This window comes from Mirounga leonina, unplaced genomic scaffold, assembly GCF_011800145.1.
Source record: "Mirounga leonina isolate KUSES-001 unplaced genomic scaffold, KU_Mleo_1.0 Mir_176, whole genome shotgun sequence".
Lineage (NCBI taxonomy): Eukaryota > Metazoa > Chordata > Mammalia > Carnivora > Phocidae > Mirounga > Mirounga leonina.
The window spans coordinates 23,296,388-23,309,851 of NW_023270454.1; the positions used below are offsets into that span (position 1 = coordinate 23,296,388).

Below are 13,464 nucleotides of genomic sequence, written 5' to 3' on the forward strand. Positions count from 1 at the left end.
TCATGGCAGCTTTGTTAAAATATGATTTCTATCCTTGCCTTTTCGATCCATTCCTCAGCGTGAAGTCTTGCAAAACGTACTCAAACTTTGGATATAAGCGTGAAAACACGCGGAGATGGATGAACATTTTACAAAATGCACGGATTGCTGTTGGCACTCTGTGCTGAATACTGGGTGCAGTAATGTAATCATTAGGGAGAGGGCACTGTGGCATTGCATTTACCTGTGTGCTGTCTCTTGAATTCCCAAATAGTCCCTGTAAGAATTTATAAGGGAAAGCAAGAGAGTCTGATGGTCCCTTTACACTTCACTTCCCCCTTAAAATGCGACTGAGTTCAGGAAGTGACAACTTAGGAGATTCTATTGTCTGGAAGCAGAAGGAGGCTTTACAAATGGCTTGGTCCATCCCTGTCAGCCCCATGGATATTTCTTTCTTTGAGGCTCATTACATTTGAAAAATGTGTTTCAGCCATTCCGTCAAAATGCTCCTTAGATTTAAGAAGACACAATTCTTAAGGTTCTTTTTCTGCAAATGATGGTTGATTTGGTCTGGATATTCTGTTTACTGTAGGTATTTTCATCCACTCAGAACATTTAGGAAATTTGAACTTGTAAAGCCACTTTTCTGCACCATCCTGCATTTTTTATTTGGTCACATTGTCCATAAAGGTAATTCACAAGTTATTAAATCACAAAATGCTATTGCCAAGTGATAATATTCTATTTTATAATTATACAGGCTATTCAGATGAACATGACAACGATTCAATGACAAAATGGAATTTTAAAAATCAATCTTTCACAGATATGGCGTGAACTTTTGATAAAAGCCAAGATACACATACTAAAATCTTCGGTTCAATGTTGATTAATTAAAAATAGATCCTAGATTGAAGCACCTGGTTTTCTCAGAGCCACATTACCACGATTTCTCCATTATTTATTTGGAATAATATATAAAATATAGTTTAAGGAAAAAGAAAGTACAAGATGAAGTGTGAAATTTTTAATTGGCTCTAAGAGCCCCTTACAAGGAAAACTGTGTTGATGACTAGCCAGTAGGAGGGGAATGGATGGTGTTTGGAAATGAAACCTTTATTTCTCTAAAGTCTTTACCAAACTTTCTGGAGCATCCTGATCAGACATTAAGCATTGGGCCTTCTTACAAATGAAATTATAGGATCTTAATCGTCAGACTGGAAGGGAAGTTAGGAAGTATCCATTTAATTCTTTTATCAGGAATTGTATTTGACAGCAAGTAGCAGAGTCCTGAGAAACAATGGCTCCATCAGACAGGGCTTTCTTTTCCTCGCATGTAAGTGGGCATCCAGAGATGAACCATTGTTTGTTGGACTGAGGTCTCTCCAATTCTCAAGACGTTTCCTTGAGGTTGCAAGATGGCTGTTGGGACTCCTACTGTTAATTATGAATTCCAGGTAACAAAGAAGAGAAAATGAAGGGAAGGAAGAAGGGGCAGCTCCTGTGCCAGGAAGACAAAAACTCGATACCCCAGTCGATAGCCATCTCAGCTCATTGGCGGAAACCAGCCATTGCCCACCTCTGCCAGGAAAGGTTGGAAAGCAGCTTTTAGCTGGGCACGATGTCACCCCTCACAGAATGAGTCTGTTGGTAAAGGAACAAGGGAAGAATGTATCCTCCTCCCAAACCTCTCTGTCACAGCCTCTGCCGCAGTCGGCATCCTATGGAGATGAGGCAACTGGCCCAGAGAAGTTAAACAATTTCACCCATGTCTCCACGCAGGTGGCCGAGCCAGGACTTATGGAGCACGAACGTATGCCCTCACCTTCGACTGAATTGTACATGGAATTATATGTGGGGATGGGTGGGAAAGGAAGGGGGTCCTCTGAAGTTCTAAAGATTTTGCTTTAGCGAGAGCATAATAAGAATGGAAAATATCATGGTTTCTTGAAAGTCTGGCACTGCAGTTCACCTCCAATAAGATCACAGTGATTTGATTTTCCTTTAGAAATAGTGCAAAGAAAACTAAACACACAATTCCTAACAGAGAAATGAAGCGGTACCGTGGCTGGCAAGGCATCCAAATTTTGAGAGTCTGTTTCTCCAAAATAAATAAACACATATTCCCTCATATAAACCTTAACTCACTACTGTAAAAACCGCGGCCCTCTTTCTCTCCCAGGAGGGAGCAGCCTCTACTTTCTGAGGAGTGTGACCAAAGGAGAGTGATTTTTGAGAGTAATGGTAGCAGCAAATCAAGACTGTGCTTGAAAGGATACTTTTCTCCCATTGCCCAGATGTTCAAATGTGTTCTCTAGGACAAGGGCTGTGAGCAGATGGTGACTGACTTTCTCTCATCAGATATCATTCAGCCATTCAAACACTTGTTAATGTACATTCAAGAATGCAACACTGTATCCGGTTAAGTATTCATCCAAGAAGAGATTACTTATTACTACTTATAATCTAGTACCACAAAGAAGTGATATGCAGAAACCTGAAAGGAAATGTTTTCTAAAATTTCTAAAAATTGTACAACGGTAAAACTATCCCAAGGAAACTACAGGCTAGCAAAACAGAAATTATTTGATTTAATTTGTTTGGAGAATAGGAAAATATTTCTTTTCATTTTAATACATATTTAAGTTATATATAACTCCAGGGGTTATGATTCCGTATCTTTCCCAACACAAAGACTTATTTGAATGTTGTTGTGTCATGTGAAATTGTGGATATTTTATGTTTTTCCTCTATTCATTGTCTATGTCTGGGATATAAATGGGGAGCAAATTTCCCTAGCTAGAAACTCAGCATTGTGTGATTCATTTATGATTGCAGTGGGAGAAACTACAGATGACCACGAGCGAAAGGAGGAAAATATTCTGCTCTGTCACATTCCACGTAATCGCCATCACCTGTGTGGTTTGGTCTTTGTATGTATTAATAGATCGGACAGCGGAGGAAATCAAGCAAGGCAACGATAATGGTAAGAGCACGTCTCTCTCCTTTTTTTTTTTTTTCTCCTCTTGGATTCTCTGACCACACCAGAGGTGGGTGGGGAAACTATTTCCCTATTGGGTCTTCATGTGTGATATATCAGCAAAAACAAGTACCGGCAATTAAGTCTTCTCCAATTATGTTATAAATACTCGGATGGAATATCTAGGGCTCCCCGGCTGAGATGCGAGATTGATTGTCCATTAAACCTTAGTGGGACAAATATAGAGATGTCACACATCACTTCGGGGTTTTAGGAGTTGAGTAGGGATCCTGTTCTGCCTGATGTGAAAAGACAAACAGTTGTGAAAGTGGAAGGTTTTTTCATTTTATTTAATTCACTGCAGTTGTTGCTTCTTTTAAAACATGAGTAAGATGATACTCTAGTAAAGAATGTGTTGTAGCTTATTAATTAGTACCATATAATTTGATTGAGTAGTTTAACACTATGGCTTGAAATTTTAGCCATGCTAAGTTTAATTGTGAAAGATGATGTCAAGTCTGCAAAGAAAGTCATTTAAAAATCATTAAAGCAGAGTCTTACATCTGAAATGGATAATTTATTTAAAGCAGAGGGAAAAATAGGTGGTTTATCTTCACTTCTGAAGGTCCTCAGCTCCATTTCTCATCAGGCTCTATCTGTCTGCCTGTGGCCTAAATCAAAGCTGGTAAAGAGGTGAGAAAATAACCCCTACCCCCCAAAAAATCCCACAATATTAGGCCACTGGTGAATTTAAAAAGAGAACTTGTTCAGATGCTAACACTATAAGTTTGTAGTGTTCTAAAAGATGTCTATGTGTCTCCCTCAAAAAAAAAAGAAACTGAAAAAAGAAAAAGACGACAGGAAATAAGGGAGAGGAAGTGAGGGAAAGAATGAAGAAGGAAAAGAATATTAATAGGGAAAGTTTTGTTCTGCATTTCTTTGGATTCAGTAACAGCAGAAGGGACGGATGTTCCATTCTCACGCTTGCCCGCATGGTGGCAGCAGTGAGCACCGGCAAGCGCTCTCCTGGATGCTGGAGAAGCCGCGTGGGATGAGGGACTGAGGACGTCCCGTCGGATGCGCGGGGATGTGGTTTATGTATTCAGAGAGAGAGAGAGAGTGTGTGTCAGGGTGGGTGACAGAATTACAGTTCTCGCTGTGTGTGTGTGTGTGTGTGTGTGTGTGTTGGGGTGGGGAAGGAGGTGGGTGACAGAATTACAGTTCTCGCTCTCTTCTGAATGAGAGTAAAAGCTAGAAAAACAGGTGTGGCGAGGTTTGGTTGTTTTTCAGTTCAATATTACATTGACATCTACAATTTACAATTAATACCAAACTAGACTGTTTACAACTACATTCTGCATTAGTCCTGAGATACTGGATTAAAAATGTCTATTACATTCCTATTAAATAAGTTCCCTGAGGATAGGACCCCTCCCCCTTTTTTTTAACCCACGTCCCCTATAGCTACAGGTACCGGCCCAAGCTAAGTAACAGAAAGTGTGCCATAAACACAGCAGTCATGTACATACAGAAAACAAAGATAACGCCCCAGCACCAGCCCCACCTCGGCACACCCAGTGTAGGATCTTAGGACTCAAGTGTTTTCCTAGTGATCGAGGGCAGATCCGACAGCCAGAGACTTCATAGCTTTAGATGTCTGATTGAGAGTTCAGTGTTTGAGAATCCTAAGTCGGCCCCCGTGTAGCCTTGCCTTCTCCCAGCAGTCACGCTGATGTGGTCTGGCCGTACCAGCCTGCAGGGCTCCTTCTGGTCTTCTCTAGCCACATGCCAGGGAAGAAAGATTAAAGGCACCTGTCCTAGACATAACAAGAAGCAATCTTTTGTCCTTCATATGTAGACAGTTCAGAACCCCTTTCTTACATTCAGTTACTCAATCCCACTTCTGAGACCTGTGAGTGAATAGGGATCATTTATCCTACAATGAACATGACTATCTCAACTTCAGCCACCAGAGTCTCCAGAATCCAAGAAACCCATGGCCCCAAGCTTCCTTCCATTTATGTCACTCTGCCTGCTCATTCTCTAGTCCCCTGGATACCCACATCCTCAGTTGTCATTTCCATGCTGATAGCCAAGCCAAGTAATAATATATATTATTACTATATATATTACAGATTTATCTCCAGCTCGTACTGCACTCCACATCATGCATCTGCCTCCTGAACCTCTCCATTTAAAGGTCTTCCAAGCACCCCAAACTTAGTGTGTCCAAACTCGTAATCTACTACCACTGACCACCCTAACACCTGTGGGAGAGGCGTTATTAACTTCGGGTCCCAAACCCATTTGGGTTGTCATTCCTCATCTCCCTCTCCCCCACTTCTGCCTTCAGTCAATCACCAGATCCTATTATTCTACCTCATAGGCCTCTGGAATCTGTCCATGGCTCTCCTTTCCCACTGCTCTCATCTGTGTGCAAACTATCCTATCTTTTACTTGAAACCTGCAACAGCTTCTTTACTGGACTTTCTCCACTTCTGCCCACCTTTAACCCATGCTCGGTAATGTAATCACCGCCAAACACTGGGGCAAGTGGCCCAGTCAACGTTGCAGAAGGAATGATGAAGCGTGAACGTCTCACACCCACACTTTCCTACCTTTTATCTTTCTTTTAGAATTTTTCTTCAAAATGTTTTTGTTTTTTCATTTCTCAGTTCTGGGTGGATGCAGGATTTCAGACCAGAGTCTCCCAGTGAATTGTCACTCGGTCCCCTCAGTCAGATTTCCCAAAAGAAAAGCTTGAATGATAATCAAAGGTTGGCTTTATATATATATATAAAGGTCAGCTTTCTACTATACACTTTTAAAAATTATTTTCAGTTTCTTAAAAGTGGAAATGAGATAACTTTTATCTTTGGTGTTCAGAGCTTTTGAATTAGGAAGAGTATTTCTCAGAAAGCAGTGCCCATGACCATCCCTACAGAGCCACTGGCCAGTGGGACAGCTCCTAACTCGGGTAATTTCTGGTGGAAACTATAGTGACTTCCGCAAAGGGAATCGTCTGTACTTATGTCCAAATTGTATTTAAAGCCTGACTTCCCAAAGCACACATTTATGGGTAGTGTGGGCATCTCTATCAGTTGGGATTATGTTCATCTCCCTTTGGCACTGGGACCGTGAGTGCTGAGCCTGAATTTACTTTTTAAAATTTGAAAAAACTGCGTAATTTAAAAGTCAATATATTTTCAATTGCCTTGAAAACCTTCAAAAACATTTGAAGAGGAACACATTGTCCTTCTTTAGCCCAAACTGAGATTGAATATAAAACAGCAAAATTCTTTGAATTGTAATAACAATGCTAGAGAGAAAAAAAAATTCTTCCTGTGTTTTTAATGGTTGTTCTTTTAGACTAAATGAGCCTGCTGCTCCAGACAGCTCTCTCACTTTTCTATCACCTGTAATGACAAAAAAATAAAAAATAAAAAATCAGAGTCTCGGTACTTGAAACTTTAACACCCTCGATTACCCATCGCTAACTCTAATTTGGGGGAGCGATGCTCTTCCTGCCTTATCTTTACATACGCTAGAAAAATGCTCCAGTATACTATTTGTGTGTTAAAAACAAAACACAAAAATACAGACCAAGAAAACACAACAATGTATACTATTGGGGAGACTGTCGGTGCAGATTGGTTGTTAATGGAAGTATAGCTGCCATATAATATGTTTCAGGCGTACGACAGAGTGATTAGACAATTCTATACATTACAAAAGGCTCAGCACAGTTAAGGACAGTTGCCATCCGTCACCATATAAAGCTATTATTACTCTATTACTGACTGTAATTCCTACGCTGTCCTTTTCATCCCCATGACTTACTTAGACCTGGGAGTTCATACCTCCTCTCACCTACTTCAGCTTTCTCCGAACTTGTCCCTCTGGCAATCACAGTTTGTTTTCTGTATTTATGAGTCTATTTCTGTTTTTTTGTTTGTTTGTTTTGTTTTGTAGATTCCACATATAAATGAAATCATATGGCAGTACAGATTTTAATGTTGCCCCGGGACTATTTAAATGTATACACCACTAGGGACTAGCATAACAAATTGCTTTTCTCATATGCCTGACTCACTTGTGAGCCTCTAAGTAACTCCAGGGCAAGGACTATGCTTCATTATTCAGCAAGCATTTAGTAATGGTAGAGGTTCAAAAACATTGCTAGCTCTGGCTGACCCCAGCAGAGAACTATGGCTAGTGCCATACTCCTTCGCTGTTAACATCTGCTGCGAGTAGGTGTTAAAAATCACTTCCCAGCAATCCATATAATGTTTTCCTTTTGAGCACTGTTGTTTAAGCATTCCTTACATTCCTTAATGTAATTATGTGTACTGTTATTGTTAAGCTAAATATGATAAACACTGATTTGAGCTCCTTGTCAGAAGGTCAGGGTCTAGTTCTGCCTTGCTCACGGACTAGTTACCTTGAATAAAATAACCACTCTGATGCTCAAATTCCTCATTGGTAAAACGAAGTTGGACTGAATACCCTTCAAAGGTTCTTTCTGATTCATTTTTTCAAAGACACCATGAACTTGACCTTGTATCAAATAAAATGAAATAGTGTGTTTATACAAATACTGCACATATATATTTGTATAATTTATATATATTTATATATTTTGTTCTATATATTCATATTTATATATATTTATGTATTTGTCTCTACTCACGGTGAATATTACCATTAAACAAGTTAAGGAATATGTTACAAATATGTGAAAGTTTTTTTCTTTTTAATAATTTATGCAACCAGAGAGAAGCAAACAGGACAAAAGGAGAAAACCGCCTCCCGAGCCCCACCGCTCACACACACCCTTACACGAACACATTTTATAACTCTGCATAACCTAAGCACCCAGCCAAAAATATCCCAACTTACCAATGAGATGCTTTTTCTAAATATATATTGTCCCTGCAGCTGTTAAATGAGACAGGTTCTCGTCTGCTGTTTAAGTCTTTTTAGACACACTCCAGGTGTCTCTACTTACATGATGTGCTACATAAGATAAGCAGAACACTCTGAGAATTCCAATTTAAAAGCTGTAAGAGATTTTAGAGATCACTATTTTAAAGATGAGGAAGGAAGTAATTTGCCTCATCTGCAGCTTTATTATAAACACTCACCTGGGAGGTTGTTGGTTTACCCAATTTGACTTAAAGAGAAAACAAAGAATCAAGATGTTACAGGTGACCTTGCGTGTGTTCCTCCAGTGGAGAGAGCTGGGAAATATGTTTTCTGAGAAACAATATAGCTAGAAAGTAAATGAGTCTGAGTCTGAAAGTGAATACATCCTAGTTTACAAACCATTGTCCTTGTAGTCTGAAAGTGTGGCATCAATGTTCCCTAACAAATAATACACATAGTTGCCACTTAAACATTTCAGGACCTTTTAGTTGATTTTCCGTGCGATTTCTGAGCTTTTCTCCATGAAGGGAATTACCAACTGGAAGGATGCCCAGAGCCACAGGGTAAGGGGGTGTAGTGCTGACTGAATACAGTGACCTGGCTGGTGGCTGACTGGACTTTCTTCTCTCCTGGTTCTCGAGGTTTTCATTGCCCGGAATCCAGATGGGACATCCAAAGGTTGAAGCCCATTGAAGTTAGAAAGGTCTTAGAGGCACCAGGGAAAGCTTTGATCTACAACTCAGATCAGCCAAAGATACGAGTGATAAATCACTCAGAAAGCAACAATAACCTACATTTACATTGCACTTTCTATGTCAAGAACTATTCATTTAATCCACATGAACAACCTAGTGAGGTAAATACTATTACCTTCATTTTTAACTGATAGATCAGTTATCGTTTGCTGTATAACAAACCACCCCCAAACTTACTGACTTCAAACCACACGCATTTATTTCACTCCTAAATTCTGCAGATCAGTTGGGCATTTCTTCTGGCCGGGGCCAGACTGGCTGCTGTCTGCAGGTTCACCCCGTAGCTGCCAACAGCTGGTGCATGGGCTGACTGCTGTATCAAGACTGGCCTCCTCTGTCTGGCCGCAGGCATGCTCTCGGCTGGAGGACACAACAACTGAGCTGTGTTGTCATCACAAAAGGCTTGATGGTCCTGCCTTCTTCACGTGTCAATTAGGGTTAAAAAAGTAGCAAGAGAGCAAACCACACACACAGTGGGAACACTTTTGAAGTTTCTGTTGTGTTGTATTTGTTGTTGTTCTATCGGCGCAAACAAGTCGTGTGTGGCCACAGCCAGAGTCAAGGAGAGAGGGGATGGAAACCAAAGGACCCGGTTACAGGAAGGCATGAGCCAAATGGGAGTATTTTTGAACAAGCTACCAAAGATGAGGGAACTGAGACCAAAGAGAATGCCAGATAACAGGCTCTCAATACCTCAAGGAAATGAAACAGCTATCCGAATTAGGATGGATGAAGATGTAAAGACTGAAGTGGCTGATTGTTAGGAATAAAACCCATAATCCTCGGGGCGCCTGGGTGGCTCAGTCTGTTGAGCGTCTGACTCTTGAACTCGGCTCAGGTCTTGCTCTCAGAGTTGTGCTGAGTTCGAGTCCCATGTTGGGCTACTTAAAAAAAAAAAAAAAAAAAACCATAATCCTCAAGAATGAGTGGGGATTTTACATGGGAAAACAGCCTTTGAGAAGCCATTAACCATGATAAGGGATATCCTATTGGGGTTTGGTCTGCAAAGAAATTGAGTAAAAATTTATCTGGGATTTGGGTATTTCTTAGCCAGGAAGGAGGGGGCTTCTAGGAGTGAAGATGAATAAATAGTGATTGTAAAGGAGAGAAGTGACAGTCGGTGGCAGGGATCCTGTTTATCAATAAACTCTGGTCTCAGGTTCCTGAAGGCGAAATGCCCTTAAATAGTCCCAGTCCATGTCTCTTTACCCATTCCCAATGGAAAATGCAGTGAGGAATATCTGGAAGAATTTTTTATGTGAAAAAAACAATTTACAAATTGTATTCTGTCATTCATTTTTATTTTTTTATTCAAGTTCTATAACCGGTTACTTTTACCTGGAGTCCCCCGTTTTCCTCTCTGGCTTGCTAGAAAAATCTTGCACAGACTCAGAATCCCAAGAGCCTATGATGAGCTGAAAGGTGCACTTGTTTTTCTTTGTCTAAAGTACTTTTACTTGCTCTTTAAATATAAATTTCCCTACAAATTGTGGGCTGATTTCTGTGGCTCTTGTAGACTACACATTCAGGCAGACATAATGTGGCATTTTGATTCATCTAACTCTTCTTTATGAAGTCTTCAATATCCTATCACAGGACAAATCTACAGACCATCTTAAGCCTTTCACAGAAAACCTATTGGCATGCTGATTGTCTGGGGACAGCACGGAAGATAGTGCAGCCCTCCAGGACTGCATTATATACACGCAATTATAGAAAGGAGGCCTGGAAGAATTTAATCTTATGTTGAGACTGCTTGAAAATTTATTGCCCGTTCATGTAGGATTGGCATGACAATATGAACAGTGAATGAGTCAAATTTATCTATTAGCAGGGACAAAAGACTTCCATTTCTTAGAAAATGGTTGCGGACAGGGGCGCCTGAGTGGTTCAGTCGGTTAAGCGTCTGCCTACAGCTCAGGTCAGGATCCCAGGGTCCTGGGATGGAGCCCCGCATCGGGCTCCCTGCTCAGTGGAGGGTCTGCTTCTCCCTCTCCCTCTGCCTGCCGCTCCCCCTGCTTGTGCTCTCTCTCTGACAAATAAAATCTTAAAAAAAAAGAAAATGCTTGTGGACGGAATACCTGCTCCTCCAAACTCCTTCAATTGCTGCCCAAGAATTTCTAACCAGCGTGTCCCATTAGTGTTTAGGAAGAAGGGATGCAGACAGTTTATTCCTAAACCTACAGAAACTCCTGAAGAAAGATCCCAAGCACAAAGGAAGAAGTACATACAATCCTTGGGCTTCAGAGAAATGAACAGGTGGGAGAATTGCCTCAAGTTGGATTATCCAAATTCCTCTTCCAAACTGGGCCAGTAGAAACAACTTTGTGCTCTTGGCATTTCCAAGTTCAGGTTCCAGCTTCAGTGAGGACAAAGAATTCCTTGTTTACACAAAGGGTCCACAAGGAACAAGATTTTGTGCCTTCTCTTTTCTACCACCCTTCCTTATTGTGGACATTCTTTCTTCTTTACAGAAGATAGCATAGAACTAGTCCAACAAGGTTGAATATGAAGACAATTTTCTGAGTCTCAATAATAAGGAGGTAAACATAGCTTACCAATGGAAACATTCTCAGAAATCCACTTAGCCCCATGTGTTAGCATCTCTTCTCACGACATCCTTACAGTGAGTTTTCCAAGGTAAAATCATACAACTGCTCAATAATATCTTTATAGAAAATAAAAATCTTGCCCACTTAGTCAAAGGCAAAGAGAAAGATCAGGCTGTCTCCGAGAGAAGATGGTCATGTGAACAATGGGTTTGCACCCAAAGGGCTTCTGATGTGGAGCAGGGAGATACTCTGTACTCTATAAACTTTGTCAGGGAATATATGGAGGGCCTTGACTTCCCAGACATATGAAGGAAGAATGATTGGAGGAGAAGAAATCGACTTGGAGAACCTTGTGAAAGAAAGTGGAAGTATCAAACTGTCTTCCAGAAGTGGCACAGAAAATGGCTCGTCACTCCTGGCCCAGGTTTTCAGGTATATTCTTGGTTCTGGTCACTATTTCAGGAAGGATTGGTGGGGCAAGAGTGGAGTCTTCTTCAGATCATCCATTCATGAAAGCACAGCTTCGTGGACAAGTGAAGAAAGGCTGGTACCTCCGGTTATATTGAAAAGACTGAGGCGAAGCAATCCAACTTAGAAATTCAAAAGCTTTATTCATCTTTGAAATACCTACTGAGCAAGGCACTGTGGAAAACAAGGACCAATCAGACATAAAATCTGTGCTTGTCACGATTATGGTGTAACAAAGTAAAAATAACTTGTCAGAAAGTTAACTCACGCCACAAGTGGAAGAAATAACATGAAACTAGAAAAGTGGTAAAATGTATTCCAGCTGGAAAATGTTCCTGAGCTGGCTTTTGTGGGACAGGTAGACCTGCAGAAACAGGGAAGCAAAACCCAGAGAACAAATATCACGGACAAAACTTCAGAAATGGAAAACCTTCAGGCACTTACTAAGAACAGCTGGTAGTATGATTTAGCAGACTGAGGGGAAAGTTAGATGTAATTCATGGGGACTTCTCCCCCGCAAAATGGGAGATAAAGTACATGTTTTCTCCAGCTTGTCTGATTAAAACGTTCCAAGCACGAGAAACTACTGATCACTAGAGTAGCCAAGAGCAAAAATCCTAAATTTGGAGAACTCCAAGATATCTGATTTGTATACTGAGTCCTCCCTACAAATTTCCCAAGAGGTTTAAGTGATTGTCTCCTACAAGACTTCTCACCCTCAGCACTACTGGCATTTTGGACAGGACAATTCTTTGTTGGGGAGCGCTCTCCTATCCTACACTGCAGGATGTTTACACAGCATCGCTGGCATCTATTTACTAACAGTCAGTAGCACCCCACACTCCAACACCAGGTATAACAGTAATATCTCCAGACATTACCACATGGCCCCTGGGGAAAAAAACAGTGGTCTACCCGGAGAACCACTACCCTTGCGAACCACTGGTCTACCCCGAGTCTGTATGTCAGATGATTGTTCTCCTTGCATAAATAGAACTAAGGTAGGAAGCTAAACAAGTCTAGTGTCTGTTTTCTTACAGAAGCATAAAGCAAATATCACTGTTACAAAATATAGGTAGGACATGTCCTATAACTCCATTCATTGCTATAAGGAAAAGTAAATAAAACATAGACTTCCATAAACTGTGATTTCTAACCACTCTTCCCGGTCCAGCTCATTTACTGGACAGACTTTCACAGGAATGCAGACAGCCATCCTCCAGACCATCCTGGTGTTGGCAAGAGATGGACTCTTGACCATCATGTATTTAACATCCATAATCATGTGTGGCCTAAATATTGTTATAGTTACAGAAACTCTTGTGCAAGTTTTAAAAATTGTGAAAGCCAATTTCTAGCTTTGATGGTACAAATTAAGAGAAAACATTGATATCTAAGAAAGTGGTGGTTCTCAGTGACAAGAAGATTTACGAAACAAAAATGACTAAAGTACTAAATTTTATGCATGTCTTTACTCAGGAATTCTGTCTCTCTTTGGTGAGATGTGGCAGCTTCTTTCTTTCACTTTTTTTTTTTCCTTTTAATTTTAAAGGGAATGAGGGTGGGAGGGGGGACCTATATGTACAATCCTATAGAAGTACCTATTACTTTATCTTCTTAAAAGGATTTAAAACTGATTCTTTCACTTAGTAGGTTCACTATCTTTCCTTAAAGATTTAGCTCTAAGGAACAAATGTCAAAGTGTCAAAAGTCCAATATCATCTGATAACCATGGTAGGTACTTGATGCTAGGAGAAATAAGATCATTATAGTGGTAGATAAGTTTTTCTTCATGTACAATTTT

At 40.5% G+C, this 13,464-nt stretch overlaps 2 protein-coding genes across 3 annotated transcripts in view; one reads left to right on the forward strand and one right to left on the reverse strand.

The window, feature by feature from the left end:
- The window catches only part of MARCHF1 (membrane associated ring-CH-type finger 1), an 86,665-nt gene that overhangs the window by 72,112 nt on the left and 1,089 nt on the right, over positions 1-13,464 (forward strand). The window contains exon 3 of the mRNA XM_035022775.1: positions 2,818-2,965. Within this exon, the coding sequence (XP_034878666.1) occupies positions 2,818-2,965 (148 nt within the window). The remainder of the gene's footprint in view (positions 1-2,817; positions 2,966-13,464) is intronic.
- Positions 1-13,464, reverse strand: part of TMA16 (translation machinery associated 16 homolog) — an 80,165-nt gene that overhangs the window by 33,255 nt on the left and 33,446 nt on the right. Inside the window, exon 7 of one of the 2 annotated variants that reach the window (XM_035022777.1) lies at positions 10,691-11,834. The exons of the other annotated variant lie outside the window; for it this stretch is intronic. Coding sequence (XP_034878668.1) covers positions 11,801-11,834 — 34 coding nt within the window. The 3' untranslated portion in view covers positions 10,691-11,800. Of the gene's footprint in view, positions 1-10,690; positions 11,835-13,464 lie in introns of those variants that run through there. 2 annotated transcript variants of the gene reach the window in all.